Source organism: Phasianus colchicus, chromosome 12, assembly GCF_987193195.1.
Source record: "Phasianus colchicus chromosome 12, bPhaCol1.hap1.1, whole genome shotgun sequence".
In the NCBI taxonomy this organism is placed as follows: domain Eukaryota; kingdom Metazoa; phylum Chordata; class Aves; order Galliformes; family Phasianidae; genus Phasianus; species Phasianus colchicus.
This window is the reverse complement of record NC_143447.1, coordinates 2,816,896-2,841,244: the sequence shown is the minus strand read 5'-3', so window position 1 is coordinate 2,841,244 and position 24,349 is coordinate 2,816,896. Positions and strand designations below refer to the sequence as shown.

Below are 24,349 nucleotides of genomic sequence, written 5' to 3'. Positions count from 1 at the left end.
AAGGCCGGAACAGAGCATAAAGGATCAATGGGAAACGTGGAAGGTTAAACAGAGCTGGGGATGGGGACATTGTGTGGCCTTGATGGGGACCCCAGCAGCCCTGCTGCCCAGTAAGAAGCATGGTGCCCACATGCTCTCATCCACTCTTTATTTCAATGATCACGTTCTCACTTTGGTCACAGCTTAGAAAGGGTTTTTTTTGTGTTTTTTTTTGGTAGCTGTTTTATTTCCCTCCTTTCTCTACTCTGAGCCCACTTTCTATCACGCTAGAAAATTAGACAAGTACAGCAATTGCTCGTTGATAATAAATAGGTTATTTGTTAGTTGACAAAGTTAAAGTGCTTTGAGAAGAGATGTAAGAAGCTCTATGCTAGGCTCTGGGGGTTGTGTGGGAACGTAGTGCTGTAGGAAGCTCTGCTCTGCCTACACCCCCCCGAGCTTTGCCCAAAGACCCGGGGACTCAGCCGGCGGCACAGCCTGCCCAGCACTCTGCCCACCAGGCTGGGGGGGTTCCAGCAGTCCATAGGGCAGGGGAGGGCTCGGACAAGGTGTGGGATTGCCTTCTGTGCATGGACACAGGGACAATATCCCGTATTTCACAGTTTAATCTTGCTTGGAGGCCTCAGAGCCCAGGGCGGGGGGTGCTGGCCCTCCCCTGTCTCATCATGCAGCACCCAGGGGTGGAAGCGGCCGCCAAGCCCTGAGACCCACAGCCTGGCTCCTCTTTCCCTGAGGAAGCCCAGTCCCTCCCCAAGGGGAAAGGGGCACTGGGAGCAGGGCTGTCCGCAGAGCGATGCCCCTAGCTGCCTGCACGGATTTGTGCGTTTAACGTCTCCCCAGGGCCTCCTGGGGCTTCCACCTCTCCTTCCAGTCTCTAAGAAATTTTAGGGCCCTTTGGTCTGTCCTCCCCCACACCCCAAATCTATAGCTAAGTCATCCTCCACGTCTTATCCATGCAAAACGCTAACTTTGTGCCTGCCCTTCCCTGCAGTTTGTCAGTGTTAGCTCCCGGTCGCTCTCCCACATCACAGCCCTCTGAACAACCAACAAAACCCTTCCAGAGCAGAACGGGACCCCACGAGTGACACTGGGAGATCCCAGCTGCTCACCACTTTGGCTTGCTGTTAGCCACTAACACCCTGGAGAGAAGCGCAGGCCAACCAGTTCGAAAGGCCAAGGGCTGGCTCCTCCTCTTCATCACATGCACGTTCCCAAAGAGAGGAGCCGTCGTGCCCTGAGGATCAGTGCATGCACATCTGCATAGTCCCCTGAACAAAGTCTGCACCTGGTGCGTGCTCAGGACCACCAGTATGGAGCTACCAGCATGTGCCTGGGGGCAGGCTGAAGTCCTGGGGGTACAGTGAATGTCCCCCTTGAGACAGGACATTCCTGGCCCCAAACCCTGCTCCATCTGGCCCTGTAGCTGCCTCTTCCTCACACCGACTCCGAAGATGGAAGAGTTGCTGTCCACAGAGCCGGGACCCTGCTGGGGACAGTCAAAGGTTAGTGCCCAAGGAGTGACTGAGAGCAAGGGTCTGGCCTCACGTTAAGTGCAGGAAGAGTGGAAGCAGCTGGAAAGGCGGCCGTGTCGTGCTCAGTGGAAGAGCTCCACCAACACCACCATGAGCAGCAGCTGCAGCCAGGATGCAAAAGTCATGGTGGCCTGACCCTTCTGCGACATGAATCTGAGCTGGTTCACCAGGTGCTCCTTCACCAGAGCCTGCCTGAAGCCATCCTCCTCCGAGACGCAGATGTAGTGGCCGTAGTGAGTGTGGCTCACGTTCTGGATGAAGTAGAAGCAGTCCGGCTGCGGGTGGGTGTTATTGCAGGTCTTGATGAGGGTGTCGTTGTGGTACCAGTTGTAGGTGGCATAGTGGGACTCGACGGGACAGTTGAGGTAGTAGCGAGAGAAAGGGACGACGGGGACGACGGTGATGTTCTGGTAGCTGTCTGCTGGAAGAGGTTGGGAAGGGTGGGATGAGATAGGAGTCCCCAGGTAGCACACACTGCCCTGCAAACCCACAGGTGGGTTGATGGGGACACATTGCATGGCCACTTCATGATAATGGCAAGGCAAGAACCACACCTGGTGATGTCCATAGGACTCTTCTCCCAGCAAACAGTTTGAACCCCCTCAGCCAGCTCAGAAGACCTCATACTACCACTGTACTAGGGTTAGCACAGAGGGGAAACGAGGCCAAGCAAGACTGTTTACAGCACTGGAGAGGTTTCCAGATGTGCTGACAGCTCCCTGGCATGAAGGCCTATCTGTGAGTTGAGTAGGTTTGCACAGCAGCCAGACTGCGTGTCTGGGGGTAGAAGGCAATATTTCCTAATGTCTGTTGGCTTTGCACAACACAGGCTGGGCCGGGTCACTAAGATCATTCCTATCTAAGGGACATCTGTGGCTATGAGAAACAGCAGTGTGCCGTGAGAATCGATCATAGTATTGCATACCAAGAGGCCTGACAAACATTCAGCTCATGCCTTATATTTACTTAGCAAACACACTGCGTAGCAGTTGACTCTGAACCGATACGTGTGGTGTCTCAGCCACGGCACAGTCATAATGAGTTCACCAAAACTGAGTAGCAACAGCTCTCCCAGCCTGTGCTAACACTCGAGAATCAGTCACCCTGCTTCACACGGCTCAAACCCTTCACATACCTTCCTTAACTTCACCCTGCTGGCACTTTCCTTGCCACGGCTCCAGGCTCAGGCTCTGACGCACCTCCCTGGCAGATGGAAACAAGCATTAGCAAGGCAGTACCAACATGGAAGCAGCACTTTGGAGCTACGAAAGGAATTGCCCATAGGGATTGTGGTGGATCAGAAAGTTTAAACACCCACTACCAGCAGGGTGGGGAAAAACACCCCCCAGACACTTAAGGGGTTGGTAGGTGACAAATGCGAGACGCAGCAGCTCATCACAAACAACCACTTTAAACAGCACCACAATGAGTAGACCTTAATTTTCATTGAGGGCAAGCATAACGGATCAGTATTTGTGATAAAGCTATGCACACATCTAAGGGAGAAGGGATCTGGGTGCTCAGGATGTATGAAACCCACTGATTTCTCCCTCCACCACAGCAGAGGTGCTGCAGGAGAAACAGCCCTGCAGAGGTGCAGGGCAGCAGAACAGCACTGAGCACTGCCTGGACACAGCGAGATCTGCCTCTGATGGGAAGATGGTCTCAAAACCAAGCGGCCAGGAAAGGGAACACTGAAGATGTGGGCATTTCCCAAGTTGACACATCCAGCCAAACCTGATGGAGATAGCAGTGAGCTGCCCGTGCCACGTACCGGTTGTGATAAATGGACTGACAGCGCCCGTCAGCCCACCCACAGTAGGGGTCCCTTGCCAGCAGGCAGCTCTCGCAGTTGTTGCGGTACACCCCACACATATCCATGGGTATCTCCACCACTTTCCTGCTCGAGCCCACGTACAGCATCGCCTGCGGGAAGGAAGCAGAGGGGCTGATCCTCCCAGCACCCGTCCCAGTGCTGCCCCGCGAACGTCTCGCGCTTCTCTGTACAAATGTTCCTACAGCTTTAGTCACTGTGATGCTGGGTTGGATTCCACCAGCAGGGCTGGTAGCTCTCCAGGCAATGCAGTCAGACGTCGCTTGCTCTCTATCTTCCCCCACCAGCCCTAGGTATAAATAAATTTGCTCCATTGGTGCCAGCAATGTTTTCACCTTCGGGATGGAGCACCAGCATTGTCTGACAGCTCATCTGCCAGCAAGGCCAAAAAAGGAGAGGGAATCTGCAGGGGAAGCAGAACTCTGTGCTGGGATTTGACCCAGGCAGCAAACAGCCTCATTCTTCCCTCGTCTCCAGGAGAGATCCCTTTTCCCACTGCTCTGCACAGTTATCCAGCACTGGGTGCATCAGCCCAGCTGCGAGGACCCTCCCCACAAACCCACCCAGAGGCTACTTCCATGTCTAGGAGTTGGTATTAAACTGTCTGTCCCTGCCTCCTGCTTGCTTTTACAACTACAGCCCCAACCACTGGTTTCTTTTCTATGGACCTACCCTCTCATGGTCCAGGATCATGGACTGGATTGGGTCCTTCTTTGAGAAGAGCTGGAGCTCCATGATGTTATGCACTCCCCCTGGCAGCTCTACTACCTTGTGGATGGATCCCTTGTCTGGAAAACAAGACAGGAGAGCACTGATTAAGGCAAAGCAAAGGGACTAGAGCCAGGAGTGGGGAAACCAGGCAGAGAAGCAGCTCTGTGAGCTCAGCCTTTGTTGTAGCACACAATACCCACTCTGCAGAGCCAGCTATGACTGTGTCCCTGAAACCAGCCACCCAGGGGAGACTGGAAGCTTTCTCAGAATTATTTTCTTAGGAAATCATCCTTTAAACAATAGTGCTACCCAGAGCAGAGCTTTGTCACCCTCCCAGCCAAGAGCTATGAGGAACCGATTTCCCCTGAAGGCCTGGCCAAACCCCCCTTTGTTCAGCTGTAAGAAAAACCAACAGCTCTCAAACTGGACATTGTTCTGTTGTGCCTTATCCCCACTGCCTGGGGCTGAGACGTGGACTTTCACCTTTCTGGCTTTTTAAGCAAACCGACTCCCTCCTCCATTAAATGACTTCAGAAATTGGTAATTCAAGAAAACAAGCAATTTGGCAGAGATGTGGCAATTCTCATCCTGATGGAATGTGCATCAGGAATCTCACCAGTTACTCTCATGTAATTGTCTCAGTTTCCCTTTCCCAAGTAGCCCTTACTCAGTGCAGCCAGGGGACTTGAGGCAGGACCACCCAAGAGGGGTCAGGCAGGGAACAGGATCACCCCTCACCTCACTCCAGGTGTCTCCATGCCCACCACAGCACAGGTGGGAAGCCCTGCTAAGCCCTGCATGAAGCATGAAGCAAGCTGCCTTGCAGAATTTGGAAGGCATTAGCTGCATTTAGCGAAAGCTTTTAGCAAGATAAGAACAATAAGAGCATCCATGGGCTCCAACCCAGGCCACCAAGACTTGTCTGCATTTTTTTCATGCCAGTAAAGAAGCTCCAATACAATGCAAATGCAAATGCAAATGCAAATAAAAAAAAAAAAGGACGAGCACAGCTCTAGGGTGTGAACCTGGGCAGCAAGGCAGGAAAAAGAGAGAACTGGGCTACAGTTCCTGGTACCTGTTGCCAGATAAAGCACGGTGTATTGGTGTCCATCACTTGCAGAGACCTCATGCACCCCAATCTTCTGGTAACGGTGCTTGTTGTGAAATAAGGGGCTCCTGGTGGGAGCGAGGGGCTCCACTCGATTCTCTACCTCTGGGTGGCTGTCAGCTATCTTGAAGGTCTCACTTGGGGTGTGCTGTCCAAAGGGAACACACTGCACAGAGAGGGAACAAAAGGCACTGTGTCAGGGGAAGGCAGATCCCTGGGGGTGACACTTGAGGGCAGAAAAGCAATGACATGGCACAGCTGAGCCTACAGGAGAATGCCCAGGGCCTCCTGCCATGGCAAAGAGCCTGCAGGCTGCTCTGCAGGTACACAGGATCATAGAGCAGGTTGGAAAACACACAGCAAACACCTTATCTAAACACCTGGCAGCCCAACAGCTTTTTTCCTACTGCAAAAGTTTCAGTTCAGCAAATTCAGACCCTGCCATCCCCCACCCGCCCAGAAAAGCCTCTCCCTACACATTTGTTTGCTGCCAGGTCAGTTGAGCACCATGAACTGTAGGGTCAGGCCACAGACTGGTGCAGACAAAAATTCTGTGTTAGCAAACACAATGCGAGGCTTTGTCCTCCAACTTCAAATAAGAGCTCGGACCTGTTTGCCAAGTACATAAGAGCCTCACTCCCCTTTAATTTCCATGAAAGTGTTGGACCTTGACCAGCCTCCTCATATTTCCAGTAACAAAGCTCAGATCCTTCCCACAGTGGCCGCAGCCTGCCTGAGAACAGCACCCAGCTCTCAGCTGGCTGGTTGGGACCCCCACCTGCCCCAGCTCCTCTGACAGCAGCAGAGCAGGGACCTTAGGAGGTCCCTCTGCTTAATGTGGGTGTCTTTTATCATTTACTCACCTGCCCAGGCTTGATCTCTGGGTTGGGACCGTTATAGCCTTTGAGTTTGGATGTCCGAAACACGTTGTCAATGTCCCCAAAAGAATAGACACAAACAGCAGAGCTTCCCCTGTGGGAAACAAGACAAAGAGAGGGTCAGGGATACAGTGGCCTTTGCCTGGGGCATGGCTGGGGCACAGCTGCGTGTCGCACCTTTGCTGCCCATGTCCATTCTGGCTGTTTTCCACCCATGTTCCTGCCAGAGAGAACAAAGGGCTGAAGGAAAGGACAAGGCCCACGGGACAGGCACCCCCCATTTTGCAAAGACCCTTACCAGGTGTTTGTGAAGAGTCCATAGACTTTGGAGTCCCTCCAGTCACTTGCAGGGACAAAGAAGACATCCTGCAGCCAGTTGAAGTTGCCCTTGGTGGCTGGGTCAACACAAATCAAGCTGGCCTTCAGGAAGGTGGTCCACTTGGAAGCAGAGAGTGAACTGGTTCCACCTTTGTCTTCCTGGAGGGGAGAGAAAGCAGGGAGTCAGGGCTTGGTAGAGAACACCACAAAGTCCCCTCTGTATAGGATCTTAGCAGGATAACTGGGGGATGCTCCGGAGAGATATTTGCTGCTAGTCACTGCAATGCTTGTTTATCTCTAACATCCCAGCAAGACAGGACAGTGTTGTCTGTCCCTACAAGCAAGATGGGAGCCCAAGGACAGGAAGGCCAAAAGACATGGCTAGAGGGAGCCAGAGGGGCCAACTCGTGTGCTGACAATACCAGATGAGCTGGTATGGCCATTTGTCACCTCTGTGACACTGCTGCCTCCCCACCATACACTGTTCCCATGGTACCTTACACAGCTGGGCCACTCGGGAAATGTTTCTGGGTGCCTCAGGACTCTTATCTGGATTGTCTTCACGGAAGAAATAGTAAATCTTGTCCTGGTAAGGATCTTCATGCCTTAATGTGGTGGCTTTGACAAACTGAGGGTCTGGAAAGGGAAGCAAGCAGTCAGAAAACTTTGGCCTGAATAAGCACCCTTCAGAAACACAAGCCCCCCGGTGGATCTGGGCAAAGGACAGGTCCAAGCCTTTTCTCTGTACCTGACCAGTCACAGCACCCTAAAGATTATTCTTCATGCACCATGTTCCCATGTGTTCCCTTTCCTCTCTCTCCTCCATGCACTTGTTTCCTTGCGGGGCAAATCCCCAGAGCCCAGCAAAGCCTTGGCTTTGTACAGAAAAGCTCCCTCCGTGGAGCAAGCTGCCTCACTGTTTATGTTCAGTGTGGAAAACCCAATAATGTTTTTCCTATTAATACACTGCTGTCACAAAAGGCATCCCCAGCAGCAGTAAGGTCCCTTCGGGCATCGTTAGATGGTGGCCCCATGACAGGGAGTTCTGTGTCATCATGGGATCAACCCCACTGCTCTGGGTCTGCGTACAGCGTACACACATCCTATTTGGCCTTGGTGTCATTTGGACTTTTGTCTTTGACCAAAAAGGCTTAAGAGAAGACAGTGCAGTAAGGTTGCAGAAATTGAGAAGGGTTCTTTCCTCCATTAGCAGCCCAACAGCTTCCTGCTGCACGGTTGTGACCCGGCTGGGGATTTGGAAAGAGTCACTGCCCAGAATGGAAGTTGTTCTTCCTGTTTCCACTGCTACTCGGCAGCTGATGGGCACCTTTACACAACAAGCATCTGACATGGGACTTGCTGTCCATTTCTCTCCATTTCCCCATCCCCTCCTTCCTCACCCTGAGCAAGAGGAACTCATGCCAGTTGTCTTGGTGCAGAAGCAAGGAGGTGAAATTCCCCCCAGCCGGCAGCAAGAGAGCTGCAGAGAGCTGCTGAGTCCTTCCCTGCCACATCACGGGGGACAAATCCCTGATGAAGCTGCTTGCTGGGGCAAAGCAACAGGTCCCATGCTCCTGTACTCACTTTGCATCACTGTGTCACTTGTGTAGAGTTCTCCATCCCCTTTCACTCGTCGGAAGCGGGGGATCTTGCCATTCTGTTGGCTTTTCTTGATGGTAGAGTAGATGTTAGGATCTGTGGGAAAGGAAGGCTCATTTGTAATGAGGTGTTTCAAGAGGGGGCAAAAGGATTTGTGAGCATAAAAGCAAGAACCAAGAAGTATCTGGACATATAGTCAGGTGAAGGGGACTCACAGATGGTGGATACAGGTCAAAAAACCCAGACCTCCCTGCCTGAGATGCGCATGACTCCCAGGGAACACTCTCAAGCCTTTTTCTTACAGAGTAGCAGGGATAATTTCTGTTCTGACTCTGGAAGGTAACCTCATCTCCCCCTCTACCAGGTCCACAGCAGTGCAGATCCTGCATAATGACACCATTCCCAGCACTCTACCCTTCCCTGCACAGAGATTCAACCCTCTCTCTATGACAAGAACAACCAACCTCTTGCCATACTCTGCCCTAGAAGGACAAGCATCAACATGAGACAAAACCAAGATCACCAGCCAGAGCAGAAAAGCACAGCCAGAAGTGAACCCAGCCTTCCTGCATGGCACTGCAACCCAATACATGCGAGCAGCCAGACTTACAGTCAACGATGACGAGGGAATTTGTATCAGGAGTGAAAGGAGCAAGACCTCTGCCATCGTGAGGAGAGTCCTTCTCCTTCTCTGTCTGGGAAAGGAGAGAAATGGCCCCTGAGAAATGCAATCAGTTCAGGGCAAGGAGGTCAGGGGATGCAGGTGCCCACATCACTCCTGGGCAAGTGAGCACAGAGGCTCCCTTCACACCCCTCAATCTGTGATTTAAGCTGTTATGGGGGCATCAAGTACCCCTGAGCTCTGTTTTGGCTTTAGGCCCACTCCCAATCTATGCTGCATCCCCCACAGTGCCTGGCTGTCCACTGGAAAAGACACCAGGAAAAGCAGAGCAGAGGAATTCCAGCTTACCAAGTGCCAGCAGGTGGGATTGCAAGCGCCAGTCCCACACACTAACATCTCATTTCCATGCTTTGCTATTAAGGTGATGAAGTTTTTATTGTCCTCCTGCAAGAGAAAGAAGAGGATCATGAGCAGCTGTGAGTGGCAGACCACAGCCCTGTAGTTCCAAGTCTACAGCACTATCAGCACTCTGCTATGTGGCTTCCCAGCTTTTCCATAGGTGTTAAAATCAGAGGAGCAGTCCTCCAGCCCAAGTCCTCCAACCCACATATTCTGTTCCTCCAGAAGTAGGACCTACCGGGCTCCCAGGCTTCAAACACTGTGCTCCATTTTCCACAGGGAACTCTACCTGGTGTAAAAGAGAAAGAGAGAGGCTTTAATCACTGCCCTCTCAAAGACAGCTAAGAAGGGCCCAGTTTCATGTGCCACTTACTTAGTTGCTCTCTTAGCAAGAGAGCATGTCAGTTGGAAGGTCATAAACACAGCAGCTCAGCCCTCTTCCCCACCTGAAAGCCCTTGGGAGACACTAAGGTGGCAGGACTGGGTCTCTCAGCCCTTGGGGGTGATGTGCAGAAGTGGGGATGCAGGGCTGAAGCAGCGAGCACAGCCTGGGTTGTTCTCCAAAGGATTTTGGGAGAGGGTCTGCTGTTGCAAGGAGTAAGCATTCAGCAGTGGATGTCCAAGGACTGGGACACACGAACCCTGCTGTTCCTTGAGAACAAGGGATGTTTCTGGGAATAAACATAGGGACTGGCTTGTTTGAGAACAAGGGTGGGTCATGTGAAAGCTAACCACCCCAGGGTTTTCCTGTTGTTTTAACTTGGTGCTCACCTGATTCAGAGCTTGCTGTTTTTGAAAAAAGTCAGCTTGGTCAGTGATGATGGAAGGGAATGGGAACACAGCTCCTCCGCAGTAACCTGACTCTAAGTAGCCCTTTCCATGCTACAGAACACGTCCCCCACCTGAGCAATCCTAGCCCTGGAGCAATAGAGACCTCAACAAGATCGCAGCTTGGGAAGAACCCACCTGTAGTTAGTGTAAAACTCTTCCCTTTGCTGCAGGTACCGACCATTCAGAAGTTGTGGGTGGATGCAGCAGGGCATAGAATGGACTCTCAGTCCTGATTTTGTTGGTGGCAAAGTTACTGAGTAAGGTATCTAACACCTGGGCTGTGAGACAGACACTGAATGCTTCCTAATGTGGCTGTGGACTCAAACTGGTGAGCAGAGCATCCTTACCGGGTAGGTCTCAGAGGTTGCAAAGTTATAGTAGTAAAGTATTCCCTCTCCCCCGACGTAGATGCTTGAGCTGTTTGTTTCATGATAGAACACCGGGTACTTCTCATTCCTGGGAAATGTATACTCCCTCTCACCTAGGAACAGCAAAGACATTCATTAAGGAAAGCACAGCCCACTGCAGAGCAGCTGCAGCCAGGCTGATCGACTCCCCTCTGCATCCTTGGCATGAGCGATGAGAAACTGAAGGACACAGGGTTGTATGGGATGGTGCCAGGCAGGGAGGAAAGGCAGCTCCCAGGCTCAGAGCTGTGCTTTTTCCTGGCCCCAAGGACAGGAGGTGGGACAGATGGGGTTCAGAGCCACCACCAGAAGCCAGCAGCCTGGGAAAGGCAGCCCCCAGGCCAAAGCCTAGATGTCAGAGGGAGAAGCACATAAAGCTGCAATGCTCAGGGCTGCATGTCCCCAGGGTAACCAAAAAGCGAGCTGCAAGACCTGGGCCCTGGTGTCACAACAGGTTACAGCAAATGGGAAGCTTCCTGAGCCCAGCTGAGAGGAAGGACTGCTTGTCCTTCCTTTCTTTCCTTCCTCTTTCACCTTCACGCCTTTCCAGTTCACCCCCTTCTTCCCTCTGCGCTGCCAGCTCAGCTGTGGGAGGCTGCAGCAGCGCAGGGCAGAGAGCAGAGCTGTGTGCACACCCTCCCCAGTGCTCTCTGCTCCCTCTCAGCAACCCAGCTCCATCCCAGGATGCTGCAGCCACACCTGGCAGCGTGGAGCAGCTGTGCCAGAGTCCAAAACTGCTAGAATCCACCCCTTGTACTCTGCAGTAGTCATGCAAAAGGAAGGTGAACTCAGGGAAGGACATCAGACGAAGACTGACCTCCGCACATTGTGATGGGATACTCCCTTTCCAGCTCTCTCTCTCCTCTTTTCCAAAGAGGAGGGCCTCTCCTACCAAGAGCTGCTGCTCCTGGCATGCAAAGACTGTGTCTGCCTTAGGAGCTGGCAGCCTGCGCAGACAGGCAATAAATCAGTGGCACGTGTCCCTCTCTATTTATAAGGCCACTTGGCAGGACAGGCAGAGGACAATCTTCAGGCAGCCCAGTGCTTTCTCTGCCCAGAGAACACAGTGCAGGGGCTCCTGCCAAGATTTTGCAGAGGCAAATATTTGAGGCTTTTCACTCTGATCCCATGCGCCGCTCACACACCTCCATGGGGTGAGGAACGGGATCAGCTCCCAGCTGTAGAACAGGCTGGAAGGCAGCCCTGCAGAGATCAGCAGCAGGCACACAGCAAAGAAGCCTACACCGCCCTCCAGCCCACCTCTCTGACACACACGGGGGTGGCAGAGGGGCTTCAGCACTCGGGACCCCACAAGCATTAAGGCTTCTACATCCAGCTCCATGCATCCCCAGCAGGCTGGAGGCTGCTCTGGTTGTACTTCAGCATACTTTGCACTTCTCTACTGCTGCTAAGCCACAAGATCGCTTGCTGTTCCCCAGTCTTCTCCCCCGCTTTGCCCTCTGCACACATACGCCTCCATCCACAATCAAGATACTTTTGGTTTTGCTTTGAGGGCCTTTTTTTTTTTTTCTTCTTTTTCCCCACAACAGTTTCTCTTTCACAAGCTCTGGTCAGCCCCAAGCACTGTCCTAACCTGCTTCCGAGCAAGGACTTGCTTCTCTTCAACCAGCCGGAAACAAAAGAGCTCAAAACAATAATTTGGTCGGCGCCAACACATTATTTATCCTCCTGCTTCCCAGGGGCTGCAGTGAATCACCGAGCTGGGAATAAACAGCTCTCTGAGCCACGGTCCAGATGCTTGAGCACTGGTTTGGGCTGGAAAAGGGAGCTTTGGAAGGGAGTTTCCATGAGCAGGTGCTGGGGTGCATTCAGCCTCAGCTCTGGCTCACACTGTTGGGGTTTGATCTCCTTTGCAACCAGTAGGTTCATGGTGAGGGATGGGGGGGGAGCAGCCCTGCTGTCCCATACATGGTTTGGGGTATAAATGGCTCTGAGAGCAAGGATGATGAGACTGAGGGCATCCAAAGGCTAAGGGCAAAGTGTGGTGCCCACAGCACGTCCCCAAAGAAGGGGATGATGCAAAATGAACCCAGAGCTTGAAAAACCACCCGGCAAGTTTCCAGAGCTCTGCTAAATCTGTTAAATCTCTCTGGCTGGCATTTAATGTAAAGCCAACCATCAGCACACAAATCAATGGCAGGATTGTCAATTGAAATGCTAACCCGAGGCCGGAGGAATGAATAGGAGAAAGAGCAGCTTTGTGCTTTGCCGGCAAGAGGAGGAATGCCAAGGCAGATTGAAGAATAATAGTAATAAAAAATGAGGGAGCAGGAGTGCATCTCATAGGGATGCATGAAGGGTGAGGTAATGGAGGAGGAGGAGGGAAAGGACCAGGGAGATACTCCAGATGAGACCCATCCTAAATAAATTCTGCTTCAAGCTGACCAGGGTGAAGCAGGCTGAGCTCCCTCTGCACAGTGTGGGCATGCTGTGCTTTGAGGAAGAACCAAAGGACCTATGGATGCAAGAGCCAAGAGCTCAAGCTGTGGTTGTGGGCATGGGAAGAAGCAAGCCTGCAGCCCTCATCTCCAAGCAGATGCTTGCAGCATTCCAGCTAGGAAAGCAGCGTGGGTGCGTGGGCTCATTATAAGCAATTGCATCACGGCTGCTTTATTCCCAGCTCGGGGGCTGACTCAGCTATGCTGCACCCCACCACACTGCTGTGTGATGCAGAAAGGCCATCAGACTCACCAGTACCCAGAACACAAATCCTGGGGTGCTGGCTTGCACGGCTCTGAGCATGGGTAGCATGCAAGGCTTTATGGGTCTAGGACTCATCGGTGCTCAGAGGGCTGTGTTAGAATCACAGAACATCCTGAGCTGGAAAGGACCACGCAGGACCACCTAAAAATCAGACCACATCCAAGAGCATTGACCAGACACTTCTTGAGCTCTGGAGTTGTCCTTAAATGGAAGGGACTGTTCAAATCTGCTCTGATGACGGCATTTTCGAATAAAGAACCGAAACAAAGCTTGAACCAAATGGAAAGAGAAAGCAGTAGGGATCTTCTGCCCTTTGGGAACGGCACTGACGCAGCCAGGTGGGAAAGCACCATGCCTGTAGGTCTGACAATGCTCATTCCAGCTGGAATCACACACACTTACTGGATCCTACTCCAGTTCCTTCCTTTTCCAACCATACCTCACTTCCCCTGCCTGTCAGGTGTCCTCTGTTCCTTCTGCAGCCGACTGAACACACTGTGAGCTCACGACACGTCACCGTCTCTATCGGACAGACCGGGTTTGGTTCTGACACAGAAGGAAAAGCCATGCATGACTCACAGCTGGCAGCACGGGGAGCCCCAGCTCTTATACCTGTTTCACAGCATGACTGTGAGTCAGAGCTGAGCAACCCCGGGGAACAGCTCAGGCACTGCTCACACCTTGCTTTGGGAAGTATCGCAGCCAGCTCCCCTCACTGACATCAGTCCCAAAGCTGCACACAGGATGCATGACGAGCTGCACAGGTGCACTGATAGCTTTCCTTTAAAGGCAAGGAATGTGATTCCGTCCAAATTCCATACCTCCTCTGTTCCAGAGACCAAACCCAGCCTGGATCCCCACTCTGCCTCCCTGGTGCTGCTGCAAGAAGCCAAGCTGTATTTTTAGGGGCTCTAAAAATTCCCAAGTTGAGATGTCTGGAAGGAGTTCGTATGCCTACGGACAGCAGTGGTAGCCACTAAGTGATAAGGTTTTCCTTCCCCTGTGATTTTGCACATGATGTGACACAAAGACACCAGCTTCTGTTGTCACAAACAGAGGGGCTGGATAGGCAGCTCTCCCTTTAGGATCAGCCTGACAGCTTTCTGGGACTTTTTTTTTTTTTTTTTTACCAAAACCCCTGAGTTTATAGAACTGACTTTTCTCAAAATGACCCAGGATCCACACATGAGGTTTTGTTCTGACCTGCCATGGTGTAATTAGAGAACTACGAGGCTCGAGGTTTCCAGTTTTGCAGAAAATGATATGCTTTCATTTGGGGGGGGGGGGCGGTTCTGAGAAACAATGTAATGTGGGGAAGCACCTCCTTCACACCTGCCATCTCCTGCTCCCCAAAAGCTGGTGCTGCTGAGGGATGTAGCTGCACTCTTTGAGCCTGCTGAGCTACGTGCAGCCACTTTTCAGCTCTGGGCAAAGCTGAAGGGTCCTTGGGAATGCTGCTCCGTGCACAGTTCAGCCCTGCAGCACTTCAACTCAACCTGTGCTCCAACATCAGTCATCTCCCAAAGAAAGCAAAACAGAAAGGCGTAGACCCTCAGAGCTCACTTCCCTCCAAGGCACAGCAAAAGGGATCAGTGCTGCTGCCTCCCCCTCCCCAGATACATTTTCAGGATGCCTACATTCACAGCCCCCAAAATATTCCACAGCTACAGGCAAGCAGCAGCAGAAACCAGGCAGCTGATGGGCTAAAAATGCCTTCTGCTGAAGCAGGACCAGACATAGCCACATGTGTTTCCTGTTCTTTAAATCCCTCCATGCTCTCTCAGGGATCACGCAGTGCAGTTGCAGCCCCACTCCCACTTCTCCTGCCCCTCCTCCTCCCAGCACAATGACAAAACCATTTATAGTATTGACAGCTGGAGCCTAGGAGTGCTGTGGAAAGGGCAGGGGCCAGAAAAACAGGTCAGACCAATTGCATTGAGGGCGCTGGTCATCTCCTGCATACCTCATGCCTTTCTGCAATGGAGAAAGGCACTGGCCAGGTATGGGCCAACAGGGCTACACCCACAACACATTGTCGTAGCCAGCTCAAAAACAGGCACGTGCCTGGTCTGCCTGGAAAGGAGAGCGTAATAAAAATGGTTTCCCAGTGGAAGCAAAGTGCTTTCTCATCATCATGAGGGTGTAAAAGCCTTGACAGCATCTTTCCATGCCTTTCATCCTGTAGGAAACAGGTTGTGGTTTGGTTCCAGAAAGCAGCAAGGGTTCAGACCGTGCTGCTCTGCTTCTTAGTGTTCCATCTGTGGTCATCACACTTTGCAAAGCAAAGCCCTGAGCCCAGCAGCAGGGGCACCGTGCAACGTGTTGGAAAGTAACAAGGGGACGTGCAAAGGGGTCTGGGTGTGATTGCAGGAAGCTGCTGCACCCACAAGAGAGGTGCGAAAACGTGGAGGGAGATGTGCAGCTGGGAAGCCCACAGTTACTCAAATCTACCCGTCGTGTGTTTCACTCCTCTTTCTTATTTTAAGTGTGAGTTAGTGGTGGATTTCATCTCTTTGGTATTTCTCATCCTGCCTCTCCCCCAAGGCAGTTTGGAGATGAGCAGCACTCAGCTCTGCTCACAGCCTTCCCCAACCACTTCCGACAGACCCCTCAAACAGCAGCAAGCCCCGTTCTTATACCTTCACACCTCCCTCCCCTCTGCAGGAGGAAACCGACTTGTTACAGGAGCAGACAGCAACAGGACAAGGGGAGATGGCTTTAAACTAAAAGAGGGCAGATGCAAAGAAGAAATTCTTTCTTCAGAAGGCAGTGAGGCACTGGCACTGCTGCCCAGAGCTGTGGGTGCCCCATCCCTGGCAGTGCCCGAAGCCACGGATGGGCTCTGGGCAGCCTGAGCTGTGGGGGCAACCAGCCCATGGGAGGGGAGTTGGAACCAAATGATCTTGAAGGTGCCATCCAACCTAAGCTATTATGTGACGACGTGATTCTATGAGTATTCCCAGCTGCCACCACACCCCGCTGCTCACCTTTTCTTTGGCAGCCTCCCCAGGACCCTGCAATCATGGGATGCTCGGGTGCCTGCCCTCGAGGTACTGATGCCATCAAGAGTGAAATGCATCACTCGGAGGAGAGAGAACATAGAGGAAACAAAGTGCTTTGTTCCTGCAGAAGCTCTCAGCCCATGTAACTGCCCCGAAGGGCTGTGCTAACCAGGGGAAAGGCTCGAGCACAGTGTAACCAACCCAGTGTGATGGGCTGATGCACTAAAGACATCAAATTCCCACTCTTTCTGGTAAGCGCCTCGGCAGCACTGTTCAGCACGGAGGTGAGCAAGGGCAGCAAGAGAAAATGCTTTTCATTTGGTAACGCAGCTGCCTGGCAAGGACACACCTGCTCCAAAGCCTTTCTGTACACCACACAGCCGCCTTTCCATCCCTGGGGGTTGCCAAACCGGAGCAGGCAGCGGGCCAACCGCCCACACCGCAAGCAACAAAAGGAAAGAGACCCCTAACCTGCAGCCAAAAGGAATGAGCCTTGCATTCAAAGCTCCCAGCCTCCGTCAGGATCCTGTCAGCAACACGCAGCCCTCGGAAACCTTGAGCCAAGCAAGGCAGGTTTGTCTTAATTAAGCACAAAATGAGCGTATGACAGGCACTGCAGAGCTTTATGCTGAGGCAGCGGGAAGGAGGCGTGCCATTGAATTATCACTATGCCCCAGCCCCTTCTGCAAGTCCCCCCTCCCCAAATTCTGCAGCCTGTACCTCCGAGCCAATCTGATATCCCCAGTTCCCCAGGAGGTAGCTACAAGAGGCAAGGACTGACATCAAGCAAGGATGCTTTCCTCCCCACAGCCCTGAATTGGCTGCACCCCACGGATTGCGGGTGCTAAATTTAGAGCCAGGTTTTGTTACCTCCCCAAAGCTGTTCTCTATAATAACAGTCCCAAACTGTGCCGTGTTCCTGCTGGAAGCTGGGGAACTTTGCTCTGTGATTATGGAATTTCATTATATGGTCACCGGAATAACCAGAACAAAAGGATGCTTTTAGCAGGAGAGCTCTATGTGGAGAGCCCGGCTGCCCCTCCCTGTAGGGAAATCAGCTTCCAGAGGTTGGTTATCACAAAAAGCCTTCCAGGATAAAGATCATCACAAGCACCTTTGTGTGCACGCACCAGCAAACAGCCACTTACGTTAATTGGCAGCCATCTCCCTGCTGATGGTAACAGCACTGCAGTTCGCAGCAATGGAGAATCCCCTTTGGGCTGCAGAGCTTTGTTCTGCCACCCCAAGCTCCTGCCCTAGGTGAGGAGATGGCACATGTATGGCTCTGGAGCAAGGATGAAGCCTCAGCTCCTTGCACAAAGCAGATGAGAAAGAGCACACAGCAAAGGGACCCAGCCCTGCCTTGGTGCCCCCCAGACCTGCTGCTGTAGATTCCCATCCCTGCAATGAACGTCAGCTGGTTCTCAGCCATGCAGACTGACAGAGCAGCCCCATTCTGCTCACCTCCATCATCAAAGCATCCCATATCCACTTTTCTCATTTCCATCCACAGCCCATAGCCAAGGTTACTTCTGTTTGGAACTATTTATGCATTCAACCAGGAAACTCCCCCAGCTCCCTAAGCACCTGCTTCACTCACCCTCCCAGTACACACGCTGTCAACAAGATAAGTAAAAATTATACACAGACTAAGTGGAGTCAGAGCTACAGGAAGCTGCAAGATGATAGGGCTCAGATTTGGGACCAGGTATCTGTAGCAGTAGAGATCCAGAGCTCTGCTAACAGTGATATTAAATACGATAAGAGCTCTGTGAAGCCTCCTGCTGCAGATTTAAGCTGATCTGAAACTCAGCAATGGCAGGGGATGCTCAGCAGTACACCAGCACTTCTGTCCCATCACACACCGGACACAGACACAGCCTACTACACTGGGTGGAGCTGAGAGCAAAAAGCAAAATGTGAGGCACTGAACAGGATAAAGTCCTATTTCTAGGGCAACCAAGAATAGCTGCATACCATAGGATGCAGCTCCAGAGGAGAGAGCTGGCCACACAATGAGCTGTTTCCTCCTTCCGAGGCCTTTTTCTGGATACAAGCTGCTCTAAAAAGCATCACGTATGCAGGTTTAGATTGAATTCATCCTGCCATAAGAAACTGTGCAGGACTACATCACCGACAAAAAGTCCTCTCAGCCCAATTTTCCTTAATTCTAGCCCTGAATCTGCCTGAGAACTGACACAAAGCTGTCACCACTCTGTCCCTGCTCCTTTCCCAGCTTCGAGCACCGCACTGAAGCAGCCACAACTTCTATTAGTTCAACCCATGCCTGTTATTTGTGTGTCACGCTCTTGTAACAGGAGGTGGCTGTGATTCACTTGCTCGGTTTGTTTCTTCTTTTTCAATCTGTGCAAAGCAAGAAATATTTTCAACCAACATCTTACGATACCAGCAGCACCTACCCTGCGAAAGTGGAAGGAAACAGAAGGAAACAGCACTGCTGGGAAAGCAAGCAGCTTTCCCATGGAAATGCTGATGCTCTGAGGGCTGCATGCAGAACTGCCCTACGAGATGCTTCATTCACACCCTTGGGACTGTGGCATCCACGAAATCAGTGCCACTGTCACTTGTGGAGAGACACCAGCACTTCTCACTGTGCTTCCCCAGCACCACACCATTTCTCAGGGCCACGAAGAGGCTGCTGAACTCATCAAAGCCCACGGGTTCCCAAAGGGAATTTTTCTGGCATCACCACTTCTGCTCTTCCACCCCCGCCCCCCAGAGCCAGTTTACGCATTTAGGGCATCCAAGGGTCAAGTGTATAATCTTTCTCTTTCCCTGCAAAATGCACTCATCTCCTGTGAGATGCACGCTGACTCACAAGTGGTCCCTCCAGCTCTCATCCCCTGTTAGCCCCACCCGTCAATCACAGGGGAATAATTAAACTGTCAGGCTCTGTCCTAACCCAAGGTGAGCCAGAAAAGGGCCTTGAGTTCATTTCGGATCCAAACACACATGGATAAACTGGGACAAGAGAGTCTTATGAGTGACAGCGATTAAAAACTACCCCTGCAACATAAAAGCCATGGTGATAAGAGCTATCCAAGCCTGCCCTCAGGCTCCACGCTGTCTCCCAATGCTCAGTGACTTTCCGGTCATGAGACAGACAACGTGGGATGCCACCCTCCTGCTCCACACAGGGACTGTCACCCCAACAGCTCTGCCCAGCCCCAGGTCACAGCAGTCTGTCTCTCTGCAGAGGGATCATGCCAGCAATGTGGGCGCCGTGCTGACAAACAAAGCTCAGTGTGGGAAAGGCAGGCACCTTTACAAGGCAGAGCCCAGCTGGCCAGTGTTTGGGTAGGAAAAGAAAAAGAACAAATCAAAGGAGAGATAAAGGAGAACACAATGTACAAGGTTGATATGCTTGTCTCCACACCAGCCCAGGCTTCCCCCTACAAGCTACAACAAATTGGGAATTCATCCTTTGCCATAGTCCCCATCCTTTGCCACAGTCCTTCTTAGGACAGCAGGGATTGTAATAACCAAGAGAGAACCCAGCTCATCTGATGCAGGAAGGAGAAGGTGCAAGGTCCTCATCACTGAAAAGGATCTTCAGCACTCTGGACGTGACCAGAGGTCAAGAGCTGAGCTCAGCCCTTTGCTCTGCCCTTTCTCTAAGGGGAAGAAAGCCTGCAGAGTCAAATGTGCTTCCAAATAACTGCTTACCCAGCATCACACAAGAGGCAGCCAGCTGTGCGAGGGGAGTTCCTGGGATCCCTCTGGTGCTACATGCTGCGGTTTGGGAACAACGTGCCCATCCTCAGCCCGTCCTGCACTGCATTATGGAATCCGGGATGCACAATAAAAGCAGGGCAGTTGCCCTGTTTGAGGCCTCAGGACTGGGTTTATACACATTGTGCTCAGAGAGAGGAAAAAAGCAGACCTGCAGAACACTTTGTTCCAGCCACAGCCCAGTGCTGCAAGTCCAAGCCCCTAGGACTGCAAAATCACTTAAAGCCAGGCAGCTCCCGACACCGAGGCTGTTTCTTTGTCTCCACATCAGAGCTCTGGATTGTGCCACTGAAGCCAGCAGCCTTTTTTCTGCTGATAGCGCACAATGTCACCTCACCTATCTCTCACTAAAGCAATCGGACAACCGAGAGCCATAGGGGGAAACAGCAAAGCAGTTTTGCCACCCGCAGCGTGGTCAGGGCTCACTCCACATTGGGTGGGGGTGTCGACAAGGGCAGCAATGCAGGGGCTGAGATGAAAGGGTGGCAGTGAGAGAAGCTGCTGCCACTATCTCCCTCCTCTCCTCCAGGGCTGCAGCCTGAGGAGGGATGCTGCACACTTACCCTTCCCTCCTGGAGGGAATTTCTCCATTCTCCTGCAGTGCTGTAAGATCTCTAGGTGTCTTTGAAGCTGTCACACCAAGTGCTAGCAATGGGCTGCAGCGTGGAAGAAATTTAATGAGGTGAAGAGCCAGCAGCTCCTGCACAGCCCATGGCTGAGGCTGTATGCTGCACCATGAGCCTGACCATTGCTCCATTCCTCTCCATCCAGAGCTGGAAACAAAACCCTGCAAGCACATCATCCCCACCACCACAAGGCACTGCTCAGTGTGCTGACCCGCAGGTTACTCACACTGCAGAAGCTGTGTTTGCCTTTTGCTGTTTTGAAATCATAGAAAAGCCTGGGTTGAAAAGGATCACAATGATCATCTAGTTTCAACCCCCCTGCTATGTGCAGGGTCACCAACTACCAGATCAGGCTGCCCAGAGCCACATCCAGCCACTGGAACACCAGGAAAGTTGAAGAGGGCTGAGTGCTGGCTGTTACACCCCCCCATTCACCCTTTTGCTCAGATCTCAGCCTTAGCCCAAGCAGAATCACTTCTCAAAGGGCAGGGGTCACGCTGGGCAATGCAGCCTGTGCAGTAGGACATAGGACAGCCTCGTGATGAGCCTGCCTGCATGACTCCCTCGCTGCAATTATGGCTTTTTCTCAAAAAAAAAAAAATCAAATCAGGAAAGAGATAAGCACAAGCTGATCCCCCTCTCAGCGATGCATCCTAGCACTAATTGGCTTTGGTGCTTCTCAGTGACAGATCCTCGCTGTTTAATGTTAAGAAAAGCCACCATCTGACACAGATGCACTGAAAGGCCAAATGACTGTACTGCATGTGTGCACTGAGCACATAGGAACGGGTGGAAATGCAACAACTCAAGCCTGCTCCTCCTGCTCAGTGCAGGTCTATTCCAGGACATGCGCTGCCATCGCACCACGCACCAGCAGCACAACTTTCTCCCTTCCTTTAAATAGGAAAGGGGAAGTTTCTACCCTGAAAAGCATGACCCCATCCCACACCTTCCTTCCCACTGTTGCACCAATATCTGAGCTGTTTCATTTGCCAGGGGATAAAGTTAGAAACGCATCGTTAATTTTATAATAGCAACTCTCAGCCATTCTCCCTGGCAGCCCTTGGCTTGGCAGCATGCTACGCCGGTCACACAGCCATCACCCTTCCCTCTGCTGCTGTCCTTCATCTCCAAGCAGCGACGGGCCCAAAGAACAACAGATGGTGTGGAAATAAAGCAGGGAAATTCACGTCCTCTGAAGTTGTCGGCACAGAGGAGCTGTTGTACTGCAGAGCAGCGCAGGATCTGCAGCTCGGTGGAGCCCCGGGGTTACACAAACACTTTAACCACTGGGGTTTTTTTTGTTAAAGCAGCCCTGGAGGGGATGCCTCAAAAAGCTTGGGAAGGCACATGATAGAACCAGTAAGCGTTACTCCACTCTTTCCAACCCACGAATGTCAGGCTGCGCTCTCCACGCCAGCCTCCTCCTCCAGAACAGCCCTTTGTTCAGTTTCTGCTCAGATTCTATCTGCTAAACCCTGTGCCATTGCTGCAGCATCTATTTCCCTCAGAGAACAGTTACGCCGTATAAATATTGAGGCGGAGAACCCATGTGCAGCTAAGTACATCGGGTTCATTAGCAAATTAACTGCTTTATGCAAACGCACTTCTGCATTTCTCCCCGTGAGTTCCAGCACACTGTGCCTGTTTCAGGAGGCAGCTTTATGGGTTAATACAGCCAGATCGGTGGAAACGCTTTCAGAATGCAAAAAAAAAAAAAAAGAGAAAGAATTTGGAAGGAAGAAGGCTCTAAAAATTCAATAGGAGCTGTCAAGGTCACCAGAAGCTTCTTGGGAGATCACAGAGCTTGGGCTCGATTTAATGAGAGCCACAAAGTCTCCCTGAAGAGAGGGAAGAAATAAAAGAGGGGTAAGGCAGGGAGCAGCCCGTACTCACCTCGGGGACTGACGACGATCCTTGGGTTCACCTTGGAGCGCCCTGCTGCCTGCACACACAGCTGGCAGGCACCCAGGGCCACCAGGAGGGCGAGCAGGGACCTGCTGCCCATTGCCAGTGCTGCAGAGAGCCCAGATCCTCAGCCTGTGCGGCTGGCAGCCGCATTGCTTGCCTTATACACAGAGCCAATGAGAAGTGAAGGCGGGGTCTTCTTCCTCGACTGACACACCCACTAATTCAGAGCTCCGATTTCTTTTTTTTTTTTTCCCCCCCTTCTTTTTCCTCCATTCCAACTTCTCCAAATGAAAGGTAGGCATCTGATAGCTCCGTTCATCTTCATACAAAAAGCCGCAGCTGGCCCAAGACTCACAGTGAACCTATTGAAGGAGGAAGGCTTTGCCTGATATAAATGAAAATGAACCTGCTTGTACAAAAACACGAGCAGACCAAGGAGGGCAAAGACTTCTCAGCAGCACGTCTTGCTCTCAGGCTGCACGGAGCCCAGGAAGCTGCACTCTGCCAACCACAGCGAGAGCAGCGCACTGCAGAGCTCTGCCATTGGGAAGATGCAGCAAGGCTGCAGCAAACAGCCACTTTTTATCATACACAAACCTTGTCACTGCAAGTCTGGTGCCCTTCCTGACACAGATTCCTGACAGCTCAAGATTGTTTAGTCTTACTCACCAGACCAGTCCGACTATCATTTTTAATCACATGGGTAAGGATGCAGAGCTAGCTTATAACATCCACTCAGAACTATGGTGCACCCATTTCCCTTCCCTGAGACACACACACACACACACACACACATCCCACGGAAGGCAGGGATGCTAAGCAAAACCCACCTGCAGGGCTGTGGCACGATGCTCACAAAGTCACTTTGCTTCAACACAGCCCTGCTCTCCATCAGGGGAAGCCAGGAAGGGTTGGAGCCTTTGTGAAGTGCTGAGAGGTTTGTTAATGAGAAGAGCAGGGAATCACACGCAAGGAAAAGCGAGGTCGGACGTGAGCAGAATAGGAGAGCCCCATCGGGAGCTCACAAGGACGAGAGAGGCAGCTGCACTCTTCAAAGTTAGCATTGAAGCCCCGAGGAGATGAACAGCAGCACTGCGAGGGGGCATTCTGAAGGAAGCAAAAAAAAAAATAAATAATTAATGAGTGGACTGCTTGTGAATGTAAAGGAGCTGCAGGAATTCCCCACCAACCCCAGGCACGGGGTTTCATCTCTCTCTTTTACCAAATACGTGCTTGGGTAATGACTGGGTGACATACAGATCATCCCTGCTTTCTCTGTTTCGGACATGGGGATTCCTGCTCTTTCTGCATCACTGCTCACCTCAATGCAGCCACTGCTTCCCCACAGAGGTGATAATTTCTCTACCTTCCCCAGTGACCTCAGTAACCCTGTAATCATTTGCCTTCGGGCAGCATAGGTCAGAGAAGAACGTGTAGTCCATTAAAGCCCTTTCACACAGCCAGGAGTGAAAAAGAAACATCAGGGCATCATTCATCAGCCAACAACCAAAGCCAAGCTATCCATGTTAACTCCTTAATAAGCAGAGATGCAGCATCGTGCACCCGCCCCAAATTTAGGCCACCCTATTAAAGTTGCATACGTTATTATCTGCTTTGTCTTTTACAATCCCACACACTTGGTGGGCTAGGAAACTGGTGTTGAGTTCCCACTCTTAACAAAGTGGTTCTGATCAGAGATCAACCAGGAGAGCTTCTGCCTTATTAAAACTGTAATTCCTTTTGTTTTTCTCATCTTCCCTGCTCCTAACACAGCTTACTCTGCGCTGTTAGCTTATCTTTTTTTCCATCTACAGCTAAAGACAATGCTTTTGTATGTAACATTCAGCTTTAAACTCCCTCAGGAGCCTGGAAGCATTCAGTTCAGGGTCCCACTCCATTTCCCAGCCTGCTGGCTAGGCTGCCCTGTGAACATGATCATGCTGTGAGTCCTGGATTCAGACTGATGCTACAGCACCCATGCTATGCTGGAGACTCAGCAGACTGCTTGCAGAGCATTACTTTCCCAAGCACCCCTGTACTGTACCTCTTCCACCAGAGTTTCCTGTCTGGAGATGGGAAAAGGCTGGTAAATCC

The 24,349-nt window shown here is 51.7% G+C and overlaps 1 protein-coding gene across 2 annotated transcripts; it reads right to left on the bottom strand.

Moving 5' to 3' along the window:
• Positions 1 to 134: 134 nt before the first annotated feature.
• Positions 135 to 22,470, bottom strand: SEMA7A (semaphorin 7A (JohnMiltonHagen blood group)). Of its 2 annotated transcripts, none has more exons than XM_031616308.2 (14): positions 22,241 to 22,470; positions 10,180 to 10,313; positions 9,240 to 9,290; positions 8,951 to 9,046; positions 8,591 to 8,675; positions 7,966 to 8,076; positions 6,878 to 7,017; positions 6,362 to 6,540; positions 6,049 to 6,157; positions 5,153 to 5,351; positions 4,039 to 4,154; positions 3,307 to 3,458; positions 2,668 to 2,735; positions 135 to 1,950 (listed from the first exon to the last, which is right to left on the bottom strand). In XM_031616308.2, the coding sequence occupies exons 1-14, from the start codon at positions 22,350 to 22,352 to the stop codon at positions 1,595 to 1,597; spliced, it is 1,908 nt and encodes a 635-aa protein (XP_031472168.2). In that variant the 5' UTR covers positions 22,353 to 22,470; the 3' UTR covers positions 135 to 1,594. The 2 variants fall into 2 exon arrangements, with proteins under 2 accessions (XP_031472168.2, XP_031472167.2); XM_031616307.2 differs by having other exon boundaries at positions 135 to 1,953; positions 22,241 to 22,469.
• Positions 22,471 to 24,349: the final 1,879 nt, after the last annotated feature.

Coding starts and splice junctions, on each gene's coding strand:
- SEMA7A (XM_031616307.2), bottom strand. CDS start 22,352: ATGGGCAGCAGGTCCCTGCTCGCCCTCCTGGTGGCCCTGGGTGCCTGC. Junction 9,047..9,239: donor GTTTGAAGCCTGGGAGCCCG/GTAGGTCCTACT, acceptor TTTCTCTTGCAG/GAGGACAATAAAAACTTCAT. Junction 8,676..8,950: donor ATCCCACCTGCTGGCACTTG/GTAAGCTGGAAT, acceptor CTCCTTTCCCAG/ACAGAGAAGGAGAAGGACTC.